The sequence below is a fragment of the Epinephelus lanceolatus genome, chromosome 17 (genome assembly GCF_041903045.1).
Source record: "Epinephelus lanceolatus isolate andai-2023 chromosome 17, ASM4190304v1, whole genome shotgun sequence".
NCBI classification, from domain to species: Eukaryota; Metazoa; Chordata; class Actinopteri; order Perciformes; family Serranidae; genus Epinephelus; species Epinephelus lanceolatus.
The window spans coordinates 19,063,305-19,088,834 of NC_135750.1; the positions used below are offsets into that span (position 1 = coordinate 19,063,305).

General features: G+C 41.1%; 1 protein-coding gene across 1 annotated transcript; it reads right to left on the bottom strand.

Moving 5' to 3' along the window:
- Positions 1-8,335: 8,335 nt before the first annotated feature.
- On the bottom strand, positions 8,336-23,627 carry prokr1b (prokineticin receptor 1b). Its single transcript, XM_033612832.2, has 3 exons — positions 23,483-23,627; positions 22,002-22,615; positions 8,336-13,124 (listed from the first exon to the last, which is right to left on the bottom strand). The coding sequence occupies exons 2-3, from the start codon at positions 22,466-22,468 to the stop codon at positions 12,419-12,421; spliced, it is 1,173 nt and encodes a 390-aa protein (XP_033468723.1). The 5' UTR covers positions 22,469-22,615; positions 23,483-23,627; the 3' UTR covers positions 8,336-12,418.
- Positions 23,628-25,530: the final 1,903 nt, after the last annotated feature.

The window sequence follows — 25,530 nt, forward strand, 5'->3', positions numbered from 1 at the left end:
TGTTAGCCGCTGTTAGCGTTGAGCCACTTGTCAGTTGTTAAAGGACAAGACGTGTTTGGTCTGTTTCGATTTACACCCGCCCCAACAGTCCTACGTTGTAAACACAGCCAGCATGGTGAGGAGGCGGTTTGTCAACTTGCGTCCCGTGTGTCTGTGTAGGAGCCTGAATGAATACTCCGTGAAGTATCGGATGACATGGTTTCATCAATGTTATCATAGCTTTTTGGTACACAGCCGCTACCGTTGTTGCAATATGCGTTTGAAACAGTGAGGCGCCAGAGTGCGCTATCCGTTTGAATGCAATATATGATTTCAACATTAGATGGGCGAAATTCCTACACACTGTGGCTTTAAGCAGGATGGAGTATAAGGTGCAGCAAACCCAAACTGTGATGTCATCTGAGGACGCAGGGTCTCAGGAGGATAGCGCAGTGCCTGGTATCATCTGGCTTTTGTATTAGTTGATATCAAAGGAGGCCAGCACTCACAAATGTCCTTTTAAAGATCATTTAATCTAGGCAGCAGCGCAAAAAACAATGGACGCGTTTCAGCCGTAAGCCTTCATCAGCCCCATGATGAATCACACTGACCGTCGGGTTTTCCTCCGATTGGATACTTTAGGTTACGATAAATGCTGAAGTAAATTTTGCAATTGTAGGAAAAAATGAAATTTAATTACCATTTAAGAAAAAGAGGAATCTCTGTGTAACAGCCTGAACCCTATGTACAGTACCAGATACCATGAAGTTTAGTAAAGTTTACGCCTAAGACACTTGGGAAGGGGAAGAGGGAATGTTAGAAAGAACTTTAATTAATGTCAGATTCAGTCCCCTGGACAGAGTCATCTGCTCCTGATTGCATGTCAAACTGAGAGTCAGCTGAGCAGGTCAAGAGGCTGACACATCACTGCTCCCACAGATGGACAATGCGCACACAAAGGTCAGACTAAATACAGCCTGGTGGGAGGATACTCACATGGGAGAAGATGGCCTTTGGGGCTTTTTGCTGGAAAGCCCTTCCTGACAGAAATCTTTTCATTTTAACTCAAACCATAATCCTTTTCGTAAACCTGACCAAGAAAGGACCTTGTAGATTATTTTTCAAATAGTGGGAAGAAAGTATTACATCCCCTTTACATTATGTGAATTATCATATGATTCACTAGTTTACCTAATGCCTTTGCTTCAATCTAGACATTTTCAAATACATAAAGCTCTCCTTAACATGCCAACAATAATAAAAACTGCATTTGATATATGGTGATACAATCGTTTGAGTCTATAAAGAATTAATTTAGGGGGGCATGGTGGTGAGCACTGACACCTCACATCGAGAGGGTTCTGGGTTCAAATCCACCAGCTGGCCGGCTCCCTTCTTCTGTGTGGAGTGTGCATGCTCTCCATGTGTCAGTGTGGGTCTTGTCTGGGTTCTCTGGCTTCCTACCACAATCTAAAGACATGCAAGTCAGATTAATTGACCCTTTGCTTATTCCTGCCCCTGGACGCAGTCTGGCCAATCATAACGTAGCATTGGGACAACTCAGACCAGGGTGTGACAACAACACAGCTGTGCTCCATTGACTCTAATGCAGTCGTTTCAGATTTCCTTCATTTTCAGGCTGGTTTTGTGGATTTGGAGCTAAATATTGTGCCTGGGGCATGTCGTGTATTAATGATACTCGTTACCTGGAGAGGTTGGAAAAAGATATACGTTTCTTCCCTGTTCCAAAACCAAAATCAAACCCTGAAAAGTGTAGGGTTAGCTAGCTAGCTACTGAAGAAATAGCCTACTGAATGTATGCACGTGCTGCTTTTGCTTTTTAATGATTATAACAGTGAAACAAAGACCGACCCTGCTGTACAGGAATCAGTGAAGGGAAGCAGGGAAACTTTGCTGATATTCAACCATCTGTGTGTCATCACAGTGTGCGCAGATGAACGTTGTTTGACTTTCCCAAGAGATCTCTGCCTATCTGGTGGTGGAGGTCTGGGTGCTGGCAGCAGCACAGGGGGCAAAGCCAAACACTGTTCATCTGCACACACTGCGATGCCACACAGCTGGTTCACTATCAGCAAAGTTTCCTTTTATATTCATTGTCTTGTGTGGCGATCAGCAGTGATGTGGTGGTTCACTTTTACACTATAATCTGTAGCCTATAGTTCGGCTTTAGCTTCTAACTATCTTTGTCTTTTTAACTTGTTGTTGCTGCTGAGTCAGTTTGACATCCTGGATATATCCTTCAAACACAGACTGTAGACCCCTCTGTCTGCTTCTCTCTGGAATCACTATTAATATTTCTTCAGGGAGTGCAGTTAGATACAGTGTGGGCTCCATGCTTACTCTGACAGCTTGGTGGACCATCACAACGGGGCGGAGCTTAGCGAAAGGTCAGTTGGTGACTCTAAATTGGCTGTACGTGTGAATGCGAGTGTGAATGGTTGTCTGTCTCTATGTGTCAGCCCTGCGATAGTCTGGCGACCTGTCCAGGGTGTACCCTGTCTCTCACTCAATGTCAGGGATAGGCTTCAGTCCTCCCGCGACCCTCTACCAGGATAAGTGGTTACGGAAAATGATTGAATGACTTTAATTTATTCCAGTGTCTGATCAATAGAAAATAAGTAACTGACTGAAAGATGTGACTCATATGTGACTCATTTATTCTGAAAGGTTGTGAGTAAACATAAGCCCCTTTAGAACATGCAGTCTTTCTGTGAAATGTCCGGTAACATTTCCTGCATGCTGTGATGTTTGACTGGAGGCAGGGACTGATATTCAGGAAAATCTATACCGCTTATTTCCCACCTCAAGACCTAGTAACATTTCAGGGAATTAAAGGAGTAATACTACAGGAGCAAGCATGTGAAGGGTCACATCCATCTGACAGAAGACGGGAACGAGGTAACCAATAATGATGTATTTGAATCTTCTACTTGTTTGCTTAGAAACTGGAGCTGGTTTTGAAAATAATAATGAATGAATGAATAATGATCTTATCTCATAATTATCTTATGATACTGTTTGTACAGACCAAATCTAGACCATAACTTTAAAGAGACCCAGCAATGTCTCCAAGAGCAAGTACTTGGTATCAGCAGTGAGGAGAAACTTCCTTTTAACATTCAAAAATCTCAAACAGAACCAGGCTCCCCTAGGTGGGCGGCCAACTGCCTAATAAGAAACATCTTCTGCATACTCATACATCCGGCCTTGCCTCGTCTTCTTGTTCTTCTGTTGAATTTTATGGTGGTTGACATCCATAAATGTTGCATTCCCCCCACCTGCTGGACTGTCCCTTGCTCCATGTATTCTGGCATTGACATGGCATTTGTGAAAAGGTGAAAAATGGAAATGTTTTAGTACGTTGTGCATGTGTGAATAGAGAAAATCATCAGCTGTACTTGAAAGGTTATCCTAGTAATTTACTGGGAACTATGTGTGATATATGCTATACATACAACGTATATGGCTGCAGTGTGGACACAGTAAGATGAGAAAACCATTTTGTTTTCAGCGGAATTTAATTCAGCCCCCTGCTTTAAAATGGAGAAATGTTCCTTGTGAGTTTATGCAAACATCATGCAGTGCAACGTCTATCCCAACATTATTGCTAGTCCGATGTATTCCTTCATGGCAGGAGTGCATCCATATGCAAACTGAGTTTTGCCAGCAGCATAATCCCTGGTGCTCCAGGGAAATAAGTCCAATATTTATTCCAGGTTTGGCTACAAAAAATTCATTTTTCATCCCATAGTAAAGTGTTGACATATTTCAGTATTATTCCTACAATATCCAGTAATTATTAATGACTCATAATTTAAAGATTAGACCTCAGTGGTGCCAACCATACATTACTCCAGCTAATGTTGCATTGTAAAGATAGCATGCAACCTTTGAGTTGGAAACAAATTAGAAAATAAAAAATCAAAATCAATAGAAATCTTTTTACTGAAGAGATCTCTATAGGATCTTGCTGAGTTTTATTGTGATGATTAACCAATAAACAGATAATCTCACTTGTATACTTTGTTTTTGCATGATGTCTAAAAAATATGAAGAATGATGGTCAAACCTCACCACTTTACGGAAACCACCTTATTTTATGTGCATTTGGCTGTGATGTAAGTGGGTTTTTTTGTCACGTGTATTCTGTACACATCTGTGTTTTATGTCAGTATAACATGCTACTAAAGCCTATTGTGTAATTTCCCTTTTTTGGATAAGAGAACTATCAGAGGAGTGTAATAATTGCCATTCTTTTCAATACCACGAAAAATAATGTGAAATCGTGCCTGTGAAGAGCAGGAAAATATGTGGCTTCCGAGAAATACAATCTTGAGGAGTAATGGTGATGTGCAAACACTCTCTGAGAAATAGCCCATCGGAGCTGGGCAGCCTGCTGACAGCAAAATATATGTGTTGGAAATGCTGTTTATTTGCGAAACCTAATAGTCGGTTCTCCAGGAAAGTAAGGTACACGGAGAGAAAAAAACACACACCTGCATTAACTGACACTTAACCCACAGGGGCCAGAGCACAGAGACTAATGTGGCCAATAAGCACGGAACCTGATAATGGCAAAATAAACATTTCCCAGCTTCAAACAACAAACCTGTAAGAAAATTAGCATAAAAGGGCGACAATTTTTACAAGCTGCTGACATACTAAACAAAGACTTAATGGCCAACTCAGGAGAGGCATGACGAAGCTCATAGTAGAACAATAAGAACGACGCTCAGCGTGGAATGAGGTTAATAAGAAAAAAAGGTCAGTATCTGCATTTTAAAGCAAATGTGTTCCAGAGACATACTGTTACTACTGTACGGAGGGTAAATGGTTAGGAGCTTGTAAATCAGTTACGTGAATCAAGATGTGTAGGGCCTTTTTAACCCACTGCTGTGAATTTACATAAAGCTGTTAGCAGTCAGCAGGCCACCGCGCTTCAGGTAATGGTAATCTAATGATGCACTCTGATTTCACCATCAAAAAAGCAGGATGCCGGAAGTAACTAAAGTGAACTGAAATTTCTACCTTCAGCTATAATGTGCTGCTTAGAGTAATGTTGTGCCTTTTACTTGAGTGCTTTATAGAGGGAAATAGTGTAGCTTCACTGCAATAATTTTTTGAAGTTAAACAAAGACAAACTAAAATCCTGCTTGTCAGCCCTAAAACAAAAAGAGAAATGCTGTTTAATAATCTGATTTAACACCCTGGATTAAATCTGAGGGTACAAGTCTTGGTGTGATCCTGGATTCAGATCGAATCGTCAAATCCCACATAAACAAGGTAACAACAAAATCCTTTTTCCACCTCAGAGACACAGCTAAGGTACGACCATTTCTAAATAAAAAAGATGCAGAGAAATTAATTCGTGCCTTTATTTCAAGCCGCCTCGACCACTGTTAGGCACTTTTTTAATGGCCTCCCAAAAACACCACTGCGAAACTTCAGCTCATTCAAAACTCTGCAGCTTGGTTATTAACCAGCGCCAAGAGGAGAGAGCACATCAGGTCAGTCTGAGCTGCTCTGCACTGACATCCTGCTACATTTAGAATTGATTTTTAGGTCCTCCTCCTTGTGTACAAAGCCCTTCATGGATTGGGACTGAGCTACATCGCTAACTTCCTTGTTAACTATTTATGCATCTTATACATCTACCCCACTATCTATACTTCCAGTGTTGCTCACAGATTGCTTAGTGGAGTACCAGAAACACACAAATCAATACACATGGATTACATAGAGTACATGCTGTCTGTTTACTGCTGTAATCCTCCTGTTTATGTCCCACACACAAAGCTGGGTGCCTGTCATCTTCACTCTCCCTCCCTCCATCTCTCTTGCTTTTCACTCAGGCTTCTTTGTGCTTGACCATCAGCATCTCTGGTACCTTTCTCTCCCCCACCTGGCTGTTTGTCCTTCATTCAAGATGCCTCTCTTCTTGTCTCTCTTCCTCCCTTGTGTTTGTTTCTTTCTCCTACTTGTGTAAATGGTGTGCTTGAGCTTTGCCTCTTGTCAGTCTATGTAGCCTTTTTTTCTAGGTCTTCATGGTGGAGAGGATGTGGTGTAACTCAGGTCCTATCTGTTTAATGAGACCTCAAGTTGCTTAGTGTCCTCCCAGATCTTCATGTTATATACATATATATAATTTGGTCACACTGAGTGTCAATACTCTAATTGTACTATGTTGACCTACTTCGTTCAAGCAACGTCAAGAAGGCAGCATCAACATCTAGCGCATCTGTCCATCTTGGGACTGGGATCCTTCCTCTGTTGCTCTTCCTGCTCTTCCTGAGGTTTCTTTCAAACCTCAGGAAGAATTAGTGATTTGTGATACTGGGCTACCAGTAATTGAATAAAACAGACTTGACTTTACAAATATGAAAATACCAAAAATGAAAAAAAAAAAAATGAAAAAAAAAACCCAACAACCCCAATTGACCCTTCGCTAAGCCTCTCCCTTAAACAGTCGCTGTCCAATCCTACCTTAGCAACCGTGTGTAGCAACCGAGAGGTCTGTCAAGCTTTCAGCAGAAGCTAATACGCCAAAGCGGTGTGCATACGGTACCTGCAAGTCCGACACCCGATATCCAAAAAGTGTCGAAGGTGGTGTTGAATTTTTCCCCTTCCCCAAGCCCAAGACCCAAGGAGAGAGATGCCAGATATGGCTAAAACAGTGTGGAAGACCACACAAACAGCTGAACCCAGCAAGGATCAATAAAAACACCTATGTTTGTTCCAAGTTCAGATGCTAACTAACGTTAGCTGCTCTCCCTTCGTCTGCCCCAAGGAGGGAACATAACTCAACATTAACTTAAATTTAAACCATATATTGACTTACCCTGCTGTACAAGAACATTCTTTGTCCTTCATGTGAAGTGTCAAGACATGGGGTACCTGACGCTTACATTGTGAAAGGTGAGCTTTTCCCTCTATTTTAATGTTCTCGTGATTTATACTCCGCCAGCAGATGATATTGTGAATGTAGCTCTCACATGCATATTGAAGACCTTTCTGTTGGCTTCTCTCTGATATCTCCGAACAGTTTTTCCAGAATTTTGATGTTATCTTCTTTGGAATATCTCGTACTGATATCACTGAAAACTCCATATTTCTTATGCTAGGAGTGAAAGCTTGATGGACGTAGCAACATTAACTAAGGGGGGCGGGGCTAAGTGAAGGGTCAATTACAAATACAAAGGAAAAATGTCTGTCAAGTGTCCATTCCTGTCAGTGTAAATGAAAACATTAATATTGATTATAAAGAAAAATCAAAATTAATATTTCTAGTTTACGCTGTCCCCCACAACAACTCCTGGCCACATAGCCCCTCCCCAAACCCTTATCTCTGGTGTGTTTTTTCCTAGTTAAACTCAGCACAATGTTAGAATAAGAAAGAAGCCATAAAGCAAAGATATTCAAAATTGTCAGAAGTAAATGTTTAGATTTGTTTTACTTGCATCTTCGTCTGGATCTCTGCATCAAAATATACATAGTGATAAAACCATATACTTTTTCAAATCTTCATTCAGGTAAGCTTGGGAGTACATGTGACAAAAAAGCAAATATCTTCTAAATGTGTTTCAATTTCCTTTGTGCATGATGCGACACGTCTTTCCTTGAGTCCCAGGTGATGTGACCTCTGTCATTCACACCTTGATTTTTTTTTTACAAATGACAGTCACAAAAATCATTAAGGTCACACGACCTTCTGCGAAAACCATCTCTGTCATGTTGAACAAGGTGTGGTGGGGGATTACTGTGAAGTTTCCTGACTGACATCAGGATAACATTGGTAGTTGCTGATAAATAGTGTCACCACCTCCCCCTTTGTTCAGGGCAGGTTGTTCTGGCCTGACCCTTCACTTACTGATGGATTGGCAGCCTGTTCAATGTCTTTTACCCAATGTTTGCTGAGATAGCCTCCAGCCATGCATGACCCAAGGCAGGATGACTGAGTGTGTAGATAACCATCTTCTTTCCTCTTTCAAACCACCTTTGGTCTCCGTCCATCATGTGTGCTTTGTGACCATCAGAGAACTGACTTGACATGATGAGTCAGGATCTTTACATAGAATTTATTCTCAGATGCTGAAACATGGTCATGTTCAATTTCATAAGGGTTAGCACTCTACTGGACTCTATAATTAATACTATTCAATATCATTAGCATGCAATCACCCACTGAAATTTGCAGAAACGAAGCTGGCCAAATAGAACGTGCCTATATTGCAGTACTGAAAAGCTGTCTGCCACACTGTTCCCTTTAGTGACAGTGATTTGCACACCGCAGTGACAAACCTGTAGCCGGTCAGGATCAGTGTGACTGGGTCGATGTTATGTTGTGACAGGGCGTTTAGTCACTGGGCTCCACACACCGTACCCAGAAAGTTTAGAGCAAAGGTTACAATATTGTAACACTAGTCCTATTAGCACAGGCGGAGTCCTCCATGTAGAGGCCCTGCCGGTCTTACGCCCCTCACTGAAGAGGATGGCGGATAGTGTGATGGTATTGTTGTTTATACTTTGTGGGATGCAGGCATTTTGGTCCTGATTGGCTGGCTACATTAATTCAAATTTCAATGGGCACTGCATGCTTGTGACTGGAGCAAAGTATTATCCATTGATTCCAGTAAAGGGCTCCCTACTAGAACTAGGGTTACGGTACTGTAACCTTTGTTTTCCAACGCCAATAATTTTTCTAAATATTAAAACTACATCTAATAACTCTGAATTATAAAAGATATGCTGTGTGATACCTCAACACATTTAAAACAAACTATTTTGGATGTAAATGTATTTTGGCAGTGACTCATATGATATTCTCAGAGTGTCTTACAACGAAAAGAAGCAGGCATGAATTAGCTACTTTAATTCTGCGGCAGAGGCATACTGAAATGTAAAATTCATGAGCTGGCCAGGTTGTTAACACATGTTCGACAGTGGGTTTCAAGATTTCAAATTAAAAAGACAGCAGAGTGTCAGTGCAAAGAGCAAATGCATGGTGATTCTGAGAGCATGACACCAAAACCCGAGGCTCATTCTTATCATTCGCTGTGCACTTCCAATTTATCCACAGATAAGACATGATCACCTATACCATTTATAAGGATCCAGAAATTCCACGTATATAACGAGAACAAGAACAGCTCGTGGGCTTTAGATAATCTTGCCAAGTCTTCATAGACCTTTTTCACAGCAGACATTTTGGCTTTGAAATGTTCAAGAACATTGATGACAGCTGCATTCCTCTTGGTAATGGCCTTGGTATTGTCCATGTTGGCTCACTGGAACAGCTTACTGGGAGACTTAATGGTACTAAGCCATGCTGATGTCATTAGTTTTCCTACTGTGGCAAGTCCAAATGTTTGACAGAGGTCTACTGTGGCACTAGTGTTCTCATTAACAGTGTGTGCCAACATGACTGACTAATGAAATCTGGGATGATTTAAAAAAAGCCAAAGGAGGGGCTTTTCTTTAGCCCCTCATTATTTCTATGTGTGTGTCTGTACATGACAGGGTTCACAATGACGGTCACAGTACTGTATGCTGTGTGAAGTGTTCATTTGATAATGAATGAGTCCTTGGATGTTATAGGCAACTTACATAAAAGAAAAAAAACAACAAAGTACAGCCCATTAAATAAAAGCAGCTTTTCATTCCAGGGTCTCATTGTTTATTACAACTGACGCACATACAATCCATCCATCTACAAAGACAACATGCAATATATTGACTCTTTTCAAAGAACACATAATCAAGACATTTTTTAAGACATTCAAAAGACGTGGGAATATGTCTTCATTGGTTTATCTCTTCTTCAACTGAACCTTCTCAATGCTGTACATTCCACAGAGTGACATATAATTCCTGATTTTCAAAAAAGAAAAACACAAAACACAAAACTTGAAATATAAATACAACGGTCAATGAAAGAACCTCTAAGAGTTCTTTGACCTTCAGTGAATTTGAAAACAGACACTGTACAGGCAATACAAAGATTAGGTACTGTAGTCAACATCATGGATCAGTAAAGACAGTGGCAGCTGTTATTTACAAGTATTCCATGTCATATTTCATAAACACATGCTACAACACTTCACAATTACACAGTGTAAAGTCACAGTGTACACAACAATTACATTCTCATGGAAGTCCTGCACTGTATCTGCTGCTGAATAACAAAGTTTGATCTATGTTCAGTGACCTGTTTGCCCTAAATCAGACAGAGTGCTTTCTGTACCTTTGAATCTGCATTTGGGGACTGGACACAGGTCAGAAAGTAGTTGAGATGACGATTTGTTCAGCTATGTGTTGCCTAGTAGGGCGTTTTTTGCTTTGTGATGCGCCTTGTGTTTCTGCGCTCTGGGTACCTGGTGTTTTTGCCGGAGTGCTCTGAACTCCTTGAGTTGAAAAAACTTTTGTCATCTTTTTTCCTATTGTCCAATTCGATGATTTGGGAGGCAGGCCTTCGCTGGTGGTCACAACAACAAGTTTACAGTTGGTAAACAATGGAGGAGAAAGTGGTGGTAGCGGTTGCTGGATACACAGAGCTATACGGCCTGACAACAGCAGGTTGTCAAACTGCCCCTGAGTCATCCTAAAATATGTCTGGAAACAGCCATCATGGATGCGAAGCTCCTGGACCAACTGGTGGTACTTCCCATGATCCACCCTCCTTTTTAGGGTCTCATGTACCCACACTGATCTCCACTTCCCTGTGCCTAACAGACTATTTACTGACAGCCTCTAACCCTAAACCAGAGCTACAGCAAGTACCCTCTTCCTGTCCACTTTAGTAACCAGCTATTAATTACTGTGAAAACAACAACGAAAACGAAAAAATGATATTGTGTAAGGAGGTGATAGGGTAGTTGCCTGGCAACAATTAAAAAGGTGCAGTTTTTTTAACTGATGGCATTTAATTTAAAAACAAAAAAAGGCAGTATGCTGCACCTCGCATTTTGCAACCTGCAAAACGCTTTCTGTGTGATCAGGGCCAATATTGCATCCTACCACTTGTCATAGCCACCACAGAAGGCTGCCTCTTAATAAATCTGATTGGACAATAAGAAAAATGACATTGGGCGCTTGTGTTGAGTGCATTTGAGCACTAAAACATGTGGCACTCAGCAACTTAAAAGCAGCGTGCAAAACGGCTAACTCTCACTGAACACCATTTTAAAAAGCCACCCCAGGCTTCCAAAACACATTCTCTTGATCGGAGCCCTAGGATTTGACCCAATGCAACACCCCATAAACCACCATACTGACATAGAGTACATGCATTCACACATAACTGAGGCAATTCAAAGAGATTGAGTGTGTGTTACCAGGATGAAACATCCTGAAACAATTTATTGTAACCAACACAACACTGTAACAGCCAAGGACATTTAGAGCTGGGGAGATTTAAACGCTTTGGACTATGAACTGTATGTCTATAGGATTATGAGTTAATATTGTGAGTTATGTCTAAAATCTTGCTCCTGTCATGTATATATAAACTATATGAACATGTGCTTTATATGCTGGGATGGATAGTTCCTGTAATAACAGTCATATCAGCTGTGTCTTGAGAGGGAGATATTGTAGAAAATATTAAGGTATGTAAACTGACAGATTTAGTTTTTCCCACAGTATTGCTCTAAATAAAAAATAAATAAACAAGGTTAGGTTACAGTCAAACTAAAAGCTCCATATGGGAATGCAGTACGTACTGTGCTTCACAAGGTGGCTAGGCAACAAGGAGACATGGTTTAACCTCCAGGGCAGAGGTTGATGCTTCCTAACTTCAGTTCACCCAGCACTTAAGAAGCAAAACACAAGGACTTTACCTGGGTCTTGACTGTTTCATCAAAGACAAACTGAACCCTACACTGTACATTTACTACCACCTCACAACTTTACAGCTAATTCCCTCTTTGCTCCAATGGCCAACAGCTGTCTGCTCTGGGCGTATCCACCGTCACTCTCTCTCGTACACACGTTTGACCACACACTTGCTCTGCAGACACTACACACTGCACGCAGCTGCATGGGGGGAGGGAATGATGACGAGTCTCTGCATGGTCTGCAGCTTTTGCTCAGTTTGCTGTCACATCTGTTTACCCCTTGCGGAAACAAATAGCTGAAGTGAAAGTTCTGTCACAAAACGATGTTGTTACGTATCCTTGTACATTTTTTAGTGGGTATATGGAAACCTGGAGCTTTTTTAGGATCTATGTGTGTATACATGCCCATCATGTAGACTACACTACCAGTTTGATCTTTCCTTGTGCTTCATGATGCTTGATATCCTTCCAAAATGTGATTTAACCATGAGAGAAATGTCCCACGTCAAAATTATCATTCAACTACTTAATTTCTGTACATTAACAGCCCAAATCTAAATGAGTGTTACATTAAGACGTTCTTCTCTTCACCTCAAGTGAATGCATTCAATCTCCTCTGTTACAGGCAAGGTGGAGGTCCTAATGTCCATCTCATCCACAGTTTTAGTGGGCGTATAGGTCGACCTCCAGCGCAGCAGTACAATCTTCTTCAGGTATTTAACCGTGTTGTTTTTGACAGTCACAAAACAGAAGGTATTGATCATGCTGTTGCTCATGGCAATGCACTCGATGATGTAGAAGGCCACCAACGAGTTCTTCTGACGGGAGATGAGCGTTGGATGGAAGTCTCGCAGGATGGTGAAGCCATAGTACGGTGCCCAGCACAAGATGTACGCCGTCAAAATACCGATCAAGACCATCACTGTCTTGCGGCGACAACGCAGCCTCTTCCTGATCTGCTCTGTCTGGAAACCTGGGACATTCTTGAACCAGAGCTCGCGGGAAATTCGGGCGTAGCACATTGCCATGGCGATCACAGGCCCAACAAACTCCACAGCAAAAACAAACAAAAAGTAGGACCGATAGTAGGCCTGCTGGTCCACAGGCCAGATCTGGGCACAGAAGACTTTGTGGGTGGTTGGGGTGGTGCCGCCATGAGGGTACATGGTCTCTGAGGCAAAGTAGGCGGAGGGAATTGATATCAGGATGGGGACGATCCAAACCCCTGTTATCAGGCAGTAGGCTGTTTGATACTTCATACGAGGCTGCAGAGGATGGACTATGGCCATGTACCTGGAAGAACACAGACATATTGTGCATTTAAGAGGCAGAGAATACCTGAAACATAATACAAAGCAATCAAACTGCCCTGTTCAGTATTCTGAGTCCTGTGGGATGACAACAGACTCAGCAAATTGCTCTCAGTCATTCATGGAAGATTGAAGTCTAATACACAGCGCTCCATTATTCAGGGGACTGAATTTTTCATGCTGGTAGAAGGTAATCCTTTATGGAGTCAAAAAGCATAGGTGCTACATAACTGCAAAAATCACACTTGCTCCCGCACACACATTGAAGCTCTGTTTATTGGGTCATTGGGTCAACGTTGACCCAATGACCCAATAAACAGAGCTTCAATGTGTGTGCGGGAGCAAGTGTGATTTTTACAGTGAACTTGTCTGGGGATCTGATCCCAGCACCACCCACTTCAAGAGAAAGAGAATGTGCATGTTGATTGAGCCTTGGTAAATACAAACATAAAAATGTTACTAATGTTTGTTAGATTTGTTTAAATCCATATTTTTTTAAACAGCCTCATATTTTCAATCACAGCATGGTTAGAAACTCAAAAAAACATCAAATTTTTAAATTGAGAGGTCAACCTTTTCATTAGAGTGGTGAGGAAATGAGTCCAAAAGCTCAGAAATGAGTTAGCATTTTAGCACCCCCTGTTTTACGACATAAAATACATCAGTAAATATCCCACTTGTACATTTTTAAACCTTTACGTTTCTCATAAAAGACAGTTGCTAACAAGCAGCTAAATGAGACACAGAACGTCATCATGTCGAACACGGCTTTGAAGCCTTGTTGTGGTGCTAGCATTTAAGTCATGCGATTATGGTATAGGGGTGGGAATCACCAGAGGCCCCACGATATATAAAATTAGCACAATACTTCAGTCATAATACAGTATTATAGTAATTTTTAACGTTTTCTGATACACTGAGTATTGTGATGACATACTTTTCGATTTATTACATTTTTTCAGCGGTTAATAATGCCCCTCAAAGAAAACATTTTCTCACTTCCATCAATTCTATTGCAGCAAAATGCTCTTCTTGAGAGAAAGAAAATTAATTTCATTATTCTAGTAGGCTACCAGAAGTTTGATTTGTACTTGCAAAATTACTAATTTATATAATTAAAAAAATGGTACTTGGTGTCCGTGTTTTAATAAAATATTGCCACACAAAAAATCGAAGCTATTGGGTATAATAGCAATGGGGTACAGTTAAGCATGTACTGAGGTATCTCAAAGGCACAAGTAACAAAGAGTTGTGTTACAGGAAAAGTGATGAGAACCTGAGTATACAAGCATACAGTGATGTGAATTGGGCTGCTGATGTCAATGACAGACGAAGTACAGTACAGGCCAAAAGTTTGGACACACCTTCTCATTCAATGCGTTTTCTTTATTTTCATGACTATTTACATTGTAGATTCTCACTGAAGGCATCAAAACTATGAATGAACACATGTGGAGTTATGTACTTAACAAAAAAAGGTGAAATAACTGAAAACATGTTTTATATTCTAGTTTCTTCAAAATAGCCACCCTTTGCTCTGATTACTGCTTTGCACACTCTTGGCATTCTCTCCATGAGCTTCAAGAGGTAGTCACCTGAAATGGTTTCCACTTCACAGGTGTGCCTTATCAGGGTTAATTAGTGGAATTTCTTGCTTTATCAATGGGGTTGGGACCATCAGTTGTGTTGTGCAGAAGTCAGGTTAATACACAGCCGACAGCCCTATTGGACAACTGTTAAAATTCATATTATGGCAAGAACCAATCAGCTAACTAAAGAAAAACGAGTGGCCATCATAACTTTAAGAAATGAAGGTCAGTCAGTCCGGAAAATTGCAAAAACTTTAAATGTGTCCCCAAGTGGAGTCGCAAAAACCATCAAGTGCTACAATGAAACTGGCACACATGAGGACCGACCCAGGAAAGGAAGACCAAGAGTCACCTCTGCTTCTGAGGATAAGTTCATCTGAGTCACCAGCCTCAGAAATCTCAAGTTAACAGCAGCTCAGATCAGAGACCAGATGAATGCCACACAGAGTTCTAGCAGCAGACCCATCTCTAGAACAACTGTTAACACGCAGAAGAGATTTGTTTGGGCCAAGAAACACAAGGAATGGACATTAGACCAGTGGAAATCTGTGCTTTGGTCTGATGAGTCCAAATTTGAGATCTTTGGTTCCAACCGCCGTGTCTTTGTGAGACGCAGAAAAGGTGAACGGATGGATTCCACATGCCTGGTTCCCACTGTGAAGCATGGAGGAGGAGGTGTGATGGTGTGGGGGTGTTTTGCTGGTGACACTGTTGGGGATTTATTCAAAATTGAAGGCACACTGAACCAGCATGGCTACCACAGCATCCTGCAGCAGCATGCCATCCCATCCGGTTTGCGTTTAGTTGGACAATCATTTACTTTTCAACAGGACAATGACCCCAAACACACCTCCAGGCTGTGTAAGGGCTATTTGACCAAGAAGGAGAGTGATGGAGTGCTGCGGCAGATGACCTGGCCTCCACAGTCACCGGACCTGAACCCAATCGAGATGGTTTGGGGTGAGCTGGACCGCAGAGTGAAGGCAAAGGGGCCAACAAGTGCTAAACACCTCTGGGAACTCCTTCAAGACTGTTGGAAAACCATTTCAGGTGACTACCTCTTGAAGCTCATCGAGAGAATGCCAAGAGTGTGCAAAGCAGTAATCAGAGCAAAGGGTGGCTATTTTGAAGAAACTAGAATATAAAACATGTTTTCAGTTATTTCACCTTTTTTTTGTTAAGTACATAACTCCACGTGTTCATTCATAGTTTTGATGCCTTCAGTGAGAATCTACAATGTAAATAGTCATGAAAATAAAGAAAACGCATTGAATGAGAAGGTGTGTCCAAACTTTTGGCCTGTACTGTACATCTGGTTATTGTATAAGCCCAACCAAGGGCAGCACTTAAGTGTCATGGAAAACCAAAAAGCAGGCAACCGTAGTACTGTCCACTTGTGGGTCAGAGTATATTGCACTTGCCGCTACCATCCAAGAGTGTCTGTACCTCACACAACTTTTAGAGGGCATAGATAAACATCTATATACATTACCTAAGGTGTATGAGGACAACCAAGGTACTGTTGCCTTAGTCAAAATACAGTCCACTGTGAACAATGGGAAAATACTCTTAGAGTATTGTCCTACTGATCAGATGGTAGCAGATTTGATGACCAAACCTCCAACAAAATTTAAGTTGATTAAGTTTGCCAAGTTTATGTTTGGAGATAACTGAAAAAAAAAAAAAAAAAAAACTGAAAAGAACAGAAAAAAAATTAATGTATTTTTGTTTTTGTTTTGATGTAATAATGTAAGAGTAAGTGGGGGTGTTGAGTTGGTGCTCCCAATTATTAAATGTTTATTTGTTATTTTGTGTTTATGATGGGCAAACTTAATGTTATGTTATGTTTATTGATTGATTGTTTGAGTTGATTGAGGACTGATTGATTGGCTGACAGGCCAGCTGTCTGATATCCATTGTGGGCGTGTTTAATAAAAGCCTTGCACCCGCAGCTGAGTTCAGTTGTGTGTAGGTGAAAGGGGAAACAGCGGAGCGTCTCCAATTCAAGTTTATTTCTTTCAGTATATTCTTTCATCCTTGTATTTGGTGCTTGATCTTTTAACTTTTGGGTTCACAATGCTGAGCCACTGTATAGCCTTACTCTGCCAACAAGGTCTTTGAATGATGCTTCAAATGTCTGTCATCATATTTTATGATATCATAACCCTAAAAGAACAAAAGAAATCATCAAACAAAACATAAGAAAACGTGAACAATAAAGTGATTCATTGGATTAAATGACTCTTTTTCTATATGAATGATTAAATGTAATTTATGGCGCTAGACCGCCTGTTAACACAGGTCCGTGCCTCTCTTTGTGTAAGGCAAGCTGAGAAGCAAACAGTTTTTTGGCCACTATGAAAATGTTTTTCAAAGGTCGAATGCCAACAGATATGGATTAAAAATGTTGCAATAATTGCGATAAAATATATTGCGATATATTATGATCCATTACCTTTTTTCAACTGTAAATTGTGTTCCAAAAGAAAAACTATGTCAACATGTGTTTTATCTAATAAGATAAAAAGTGTTCAGTCTGTCATCTCACATCTCACGATATTGTCACAAAAAAAATACTGCGCTACGATGCTGTATTGATTTGTCGAGGGAACCACAGCGATGTTAATTTTCATCTTGGCCTTGGAAATAAACCCCATCCTTGCAGCACTCTATATGGATACACTTCATCCATCCTTCATCCACAAATTTTTTTTTTATGTATCATGCGGTATTTTTTTTTTTTTTTAATGTATATAATGATGTGCTAATGTTCAGCAGCATTACACAGCATCCTCTTGATAAGATTCCTGTTTACATACATAGCCTATTGTAGTGATACCGTGTATTATTTCCATGTGACGAATGATGAATAAAAATGATGATTGATGGTGGATGAGCTTCAGCTAAATGTTAACTAACTTATTTCATATTTATTTTCCAACACTGTTGTCTTATTCACTTCACTTTTCTGCTGCAGTATTACCATGTACACTACCTTAGAATACACGTAAGATCTAAATATGCACTATATATTCAGGTCACCACCCACAAAAGGAGTAAATTATCGCCCATTATTTTGGCAGCAGGCATGTGGATTTTCAATAACAGGCTGCGCTCAGTCAGCTGTTGTTTGTGGTGTAAGCTCACACAAAAGCGGGGGGATTATTGACTGAACAATACAGAATAATCACTTCGGCACACTTAACACTCCTTTTCCAGCCTTCACATTATGTTACATCTCCTCACAGGGCATCTTGAATTTTAAATAAGTGGACTTTGTGTACACTCGTGCTCACGTGTAGGTGTCTCCCTACATTAAGGCATGCACTACAAGGCGGTGCAATAACGTGACATTCATGTAGTGCAAGAAAATGCATGGAATGGAGGTGGTGGAGGTTGCATTCTGGAGACCTGGGTTCACTACAAGAAAACTAAACTTATGCACGGTGTAAAAGTGCTCAAGTTTGTTACAAGAATGGCAAAAATCAATAGCAACCATTTGAGAGACTCCGACTTTAATCAGTACTTACAGGAGCATGGATTTAAGGCCTTTAAATATCTGAGACACAGTTGCAGGCAATGAAGCAGTCCGCTCAATTAGTGACAGGACAGCTTATGGTCCTGTATGGATGACATGCAGTAAGGAAGTGTTAATGATCTGTGCCTCTCCCAAAGCAATCATGCTCTTTAGCATCGTTTATCCAACTGTGTTACACTCAGGGGCTTTATCAGTAAATGTGAATACCCGCCTTTTCCACAGCAGACATGTTGACTTGTCAGCACAGGTGTTACTAATAATAGGGTGACCATATTTTGATTTCCAAAAAAAGAGGACACTCGGCCCAGCCACGACATAGCCTACTTAAATGATACTCGCAGTTTACTCAAAGATGCCTTATCATTTTAATATATTTAAAATTTATATGTATGGATAGAAAATTCAGTTATATTACCAAATAATATCTCTCAAAGACCACAATTCAGATGGGACACATACACACACTAGAGTGTGGCTACCCGATCCGAGCCTGACAGGTCCCAACGGTAGGCCTACCCGACGGGTCGGGCCAGGTTCGGTCAAAAATGTATAAATTGTATTCGGGCTCGGGTTGGATTCGGTCAGCTTTCAGTGAAAATGTAGTGTAAAAATAAATAAAATCCCATTGTCTGTCCGGTTTATTGCTTGGGGACTGTTATTTACACCTGAACACAACACACACACATTGGCTGTTTGTTTCTCTCTCTCCCCTCGCTGGAATCCTTGGACCTCCTGCCGCCCACTCCCATCTCAAACACGGAGGTCTCCCTCTCCGTGGAGCACCCATGGTGCATGCCCGGCCTGTTAAATAGCCTGTAACCATAACAACTGTGTGACACAAACTCAGTGCTTTAGTAATTAAATAATGTCGGGCTTGGTTCGGTTTCGGACATAACAAAACAGAATGACTGTCACGTTCGGACAGAAATATGCGGCCCGTGCCGCACTCTAACACACACACACACAAGGAAAAACGGACATTATCATCAATGTAAAAACACCCCCCGGACGCCCTGGACAGGACGTGAAAAGTGGACATGTCCGGGCAAAAGAGGACGTTTGGTCAGCCTAACTAATAACCTTAACGACGGCTTTGTTCTGGTTAAGTGTCCCAGTAAGCCATGGAACACCAGGAGCCTGAAACTGGAACAGCTGAATGAAATCCAGCCATAACTGGTTTGATCATTCACACCTGTGTCTTTCCAATGGTCACATGTCAAAAAGTCACATGTGAGAAAAGCCTGTTTGAACATGTGTGTATCTGTGCTGTCACTCCCACCCTCTAATTAACTGGGCACGCTCATTGATTCAAAATAAACATTTCTCACCAGTGTATGACATGTTTTTGAAATTTTTTGCTGCCCTTTGTTTTCTGGTCTATCTACATACTGAACACACAGTATCCTGTTAATTCAGTATCCCCTGTAATTGAAGTAGGGGAGTGCAGGGAACCTCCTAACAAAGGGTAAATTGTGACATGGACTTTTTAAGTGGTTACACAGGATCAGTCCTTTTGTACTTCTGGCTAGTTGACCACAATACCACTAAACAGTGACCCACGAAATTCCATAGAGTTCAGTAACAAAGAGTAAATTTCTTTGTGGTACTTGTTTATTGATTACTGAGCTGTCTATGTAAGTCTCCGAATTTCAACCATATGTCATCTTTATAACTTGTCTTCTTGCCTAAAACAAACCAACGTTTAGAACTATGAACCCAACTCCCAGCAAGGGTTAGCTAGGCTTGATAAAAATTTCCACAAAGTGGGGTTAGCTGTAACACCGTGTTACAAGTACTACAACTTGTACCCCGAGTTTTAACAGATCTGGGGAAAACTGCATTTTCCTACTGTGCAGCTTGGACATGAAACAATCTTCAAAAAGAACTAAAATTAGAAAACACTTTTATCCATTGATAAATTTAAGGGCATCATAAGGTGTGCTTGTTTTGCTTGACAGGCCACTATGTTTCAATAGTTGCTGTTTTATTGTGGATTTTTGTATTATATGTTGTATGTGTTGCATTTTAAATGTGTTTTGATTGGCTGCTACCTTGGCCAGGTCTCTTTTGTGAAAGAGATTTTCAATCTCAGTGGGACTTCCTGGTTAAATAAAGGTATCTTACTGACACACAATTTCACAGTCTTGTCACTATTCATACATTCAATACTCATATTTTTTCATGTGGATCCAGGTTACCCAATCTTGAATTTTAAATAAGTGGACTTTGTGTATACTCGTGCTCACGTGTAGGTGTCTCCCTACATTAAGGCATGCACTACAAGGCGGTGCAATAACGTGACATTCATGTAGTGCAAGAAAATTAATGGAATGGAGGTGATGGAGGTTGCATTCTGGAGACCTGGCTACATCTATGAGTCCAACCACTGAATATGGATGATAGACTAACAGATGGATGGATACCCGTATGGATATCTATCTAGATATCTATATCTATAAGACAACATGATCTTTCCATTCATGAAGCATTGGTGTTTAGATGAAGAATGGATAGATGTTTGGATATCTATCATAGATAGATCCATAAACAGTGTCAACCTATAGTATAAAGATTAAATTGCGTTGAAGAGACTTTTCCAGCAAGCGTTACAGCTAACCCTCTGCCTGTTACAATGAACCCCACCCATGAGGTACAGTAAGTTCTAGAAAAAAAAAACAACTGTTCATTTGTAGCAGATAATGTTAGAATAAAACAACCAAACAAAAAAAATCTCAAACAGTTTTCATAGCATTAAACTAAAATGTGTTGTATATGTTGTGCCCGGCTCTCCCCTATGCTTCTATGCGGTTACATTCAGTATTAACATGCTGCTATGCTAATGCCATCCAATCCCTTCTCTTATTATAGATATTTCCACCACCTTTCAGTTTAATTATACTGGATGAAAGTACTTAAATGTGCTTAAAGTACTTTGTCCTACGAGTGAAGTTGCCAGAATGCTCACATTGGTTTTTTGAGATCTGTATTTTTTGGTATGTAAACAGCATTATTTCCCGCTCAAAACATCAGTGATGCATGTTTGCAGTATATCCAGCCCGTGCCATAGGGGGGGGGGGGGGGTAAATATAGCCTGCACAGATGGACAGGGATATACACATTCATCTACCTCTTGCATACTGAAGGGAGCAGCCCACCAAGGGAAATGTTTTCAAGCTAATTACCAGTCAAGAATGAATCAAAGCACGTCTTTGAAGCACTAGTGTGCACGAACGCAAATATTTTATTTTCATGAATTATACATCAAGATAAAGCTCAAGCGCAGTATAATGCCAATGAAGCAATAAACAGGACTGCATCACTGATAAAAGTAAACACAACTGCTTCAATGTGAATAGAAAATGAGCATGAAGCAGCGGAGAGTAGAGACGCTTCAGTTACACTTGTAGTTTGTGCAGCTAAAATGTGGTTAGTGATCATGGCTTGATTGAAACCAGTAATTCAAAGACTGGCAACAGTCTGAAAATCTGTTTACTGTATCTGCCGATAAAAATCAGTCTCAAAATCTCTTGGATACAGCAAGGCGACGAACGAGTGGATTGAGTCACCAAAGCTGACCAAAGACCTGATGTATATGTTGTTTGTGACGCTCTTTGAGGAGAAAAGACAGTGTTGCCGGATAAAACACAAAAGCTTTGTTGATTCAAATCTCTGTAGACAGTACTGGAAAGTTTCTTGCTGAACTGAACACATGACAAAAAAATAACACACTCACCTGTCAATTGCAATGGCAAGCAACGCGTTCGTGGACACGTAGAGTGACACTGTCCGGAGATAGTTGACGGAGGCACACAACACCAACCCATGATCCCAGGAAAGCTGTTTGACCACATAGTAGTCCACCAGGAACGGGCAGCACACCACTGCCACAATGAAGTCTGAGATGGCCAGGTTTGCAATGAGCAGGTTGGTGAGGTTGCGGAGCTTCTTGTAGCGTGTCAGCATAGCGATGAATATGAAGTTTCCAAAACCACAGACGAGCATGATGCAGACAAGCACCACGCCGATAACAATGGTGGCCACGAAGAAAGCTTGGCCTTGTGTCGTGTCTGGGATCTCATCAGGAGGGATGCCGTAGTCCATGTCGTAGGTGTCCATGTAATGATCCAACTTGCCTGCTGGGAGATTCTCCTGCGTCTCTGTATAAGCTGCTACTATGTGGCTGATATTGGAGTCCCCCATGTCGTAGCACGTGCTCTTATTTACTTGTGATTGAGAAAAATTGATCCAAGAAATTAAGTGAAAAATTAGGGTGCTTTTTGGTGCATGGCGCCAATGATTCCTTGAGCTTAATTATGAACTTGTTTGTGTGCAGCAGCTCATCTTCACCTGGAACAGAAAGTTCCCATGTCAGCATTACTCACGCAGGGTCAGGATTCATGGCGACAACATATGATCAAAACAAATTACATGAGCTCAGTGCTCCAGACGTAATCAAGCTGGCATCTGCGACATTTCTGTGATAGTTTCTGATGAAAAATGTGGGTTGAGCAAAGACCTTTGTGTAATTTATTAAGACCTTGTCACTTTACAGCAAGCCAACTTCACAGACTAGGCTCAGTGTGTTGACAGGGCGTTTGATTTGCTGCAAAAGTGGTCACTTAAACCCCCCTGCAAACATGAGGTAAAGCAAAAGTGTAATATAAAACCAATTAAAGGAAAAAAATAATACATTTCACCAGATTAAACCACGTTTATGTTGATGCAGTAGCACAAGGCAATTATTACAATGCAAGAGAGACAAAGAAATGATCTTAAATAGCTTGCTTTTACAATCAGGATTTATGGGATCTCCACAGAGGTGGTGCCTCATTAAAGTAAATGAAAGAAGTTATTGCTTGAGGTGATCAGTGATGGTCTATTTTTAATGCAGTGCCATGCAAAAATAAATTAATAATAACATCTGCAGAGGTAGAAGGAAAATTGACTTTGAATTAGTGCTCTGGGGTAGTTTATAAAACCAAACTTGGCTCTATTAAGCTGCAGGTGGTCTCAGTTGGAGTATTAAACTGTTAGAGGTTATCACATCCTGCAGGGGGGTCACAGTCTGTGAATTAAAATCAACACAGTAAAAAACAAGCAAACAAAAACACTCAGATGTAGACTAATAATTGAAAAAGAGATGCTTTATCTTTCTTTATTATAAGAAGTATTAATTTCTGATGAGTTTCCAGATAAAACCTAGAAGACACTCACCAGTAAACGTTGCAGAAGGTCCCGCGATTCGTCTCTGCGAAGAATGAAACAGAGCCGAGGTGTTGTTGGAGAGTCACCACAGAGCAGACAAAAGGTCTGAGTCCGCTCCGCGTCTCTGAGAAAAAAAAATAAAAGTTGCGTCCGCTTCTCCTCTGCCACAAGTGAGAAATCCGACGATGGAGAGAGGAGGAGGAAACACATTGACGTCTTTCAGGAGGTGAGAGGCAGGTGCGCGTGTGCGCGTGCACGTCTGTGTTGAGGGGCTGAACGGTAGAAAGTTCACCGCTAAATGGCTGTCCATAAATACAGTGTGCATAGGATGTTCTGTACATTACAGGCTGCATTTACCTTAAACAGTTCTCATAGCACTGCAGCATGAAGGTGCAGATTTAAAATATGACATATATATGACATACATATGCGGTCACTCCATGATTATACTGTAGGCATACTTCTTGTTCGCTTTAAAGGGTTAGTTCGGGATTTTTTAACTGTTCAACTGCTCGTCAGTGCAAATAGCCAATCAGCCAAACACAACTGTCATCAGTAACTCAATGCATTTAGACATGTAGACATGGTCAAGGCGACCTGCTGAAGTTCAAACCAGCATCAGAATGAGGAAGAAAGGTGATTTAAGTGACTTTGAAAGTGGCATGGTTGTTGTATATTTCTGAAACTGCTGATCTACTGGGATTTCCATGCACAACCATCTCTAGGGTTTACAGAGGATGGTCTGAAAAAGAGAAAATATCCAGTGAGCAGCAGTTCTCTGGGTGAAAATGCCTTGTTGATGCCAGAGGTCAGAGGAGAATGGCCAGACTGGTTCAAGATGATAGAAAGGCAACAGTAACTCAAATAACCACTGGTTACAACCAAGGTCTGCAGAAGACCATCTCTGAACCAACAACACGTCCAACCTTGAAGCAGATGGGCTACAGCAGCAGAAGACCACACCAGGTGCCACTCCTGTCAGCTAACAACATGAAACTGAGGCTACAGTTCACACAGGCTCACCAAAACTGGACAATAGAAGATTGGAAAAACGTTGCCTGGTCTGATGAGTCTGGATTTCTGCTGCCACATTCAGATGGTAGAGTCAGAATTTGGTGTAAACAACATGAAAGCATGGATCCATCCTGCCTTGTACCATCTTCTGATGGCTACTTCCAGCAGGATAACGCACCATGTCACAAAGCTCAAATCATCTCAAACTGGTTTCTTGAACATGACAATGAGTTCACTGTACTCCAGTGGCCTCCACAGTCACCAGATCTCAATCCAATAGAGCACCTTTGGGATGTGGTGGAACGGGAGATTCGCATCATAGATGTGCAGCCGACAAACCTGCAGCAACTGTGTGATGCTATCATGTCAATATGGACCAAAGTCTCTGAGGAATGTTTCCAGCACCTTGTTGAATCTGTGCCACGAAGAATTAAGACAGTTATGAAGGCAAAAGGGGTCCAACCTGGTACTAGCAAGGTGTACCTAATAAAGTGGCCGGTGAGTGTATAAATACCTTACATGATCCCTCTTCAAAAATCCTAACCCTTTATTAAAGCCTCACAGATGATATATTCTCTGCTTATGTCTAAATATAATGTTGAGTCACAGGACAGCTTCACTTTACTGCATCTTCACAGTGACCTGGATATAAACAGGTGTTTACACAGTTACTAAAACATTTTTTTAAAACATGCAGTAACTAATTATTTTGACCACTTGGGGACAGCAGAAATCAGCTGTGACAACACTGAAGTGTTATCACCTTTAAAGCTGACGTGGGAAACTTTCTGCAAACAGTGGGCCTACTTACGCTTCCATCGGATATGTAGCAACGTAAGCATTCACATGGCCACCTGGTAAGGCCAATATTTATCTTGTTTTAGCTCCGAATGTGGTCTCCACGTGACGTAAATGTTGTCATCCACCTATGTCTGCAGGGGGTCTGCATGGAGGTCTGGGGACATCTGTGTGCAGCCCTTTTTTTGTGACTGCGTTGACAGTAAACCTATCCCACTGCACATGCTCCACTTTCAAAATATAAT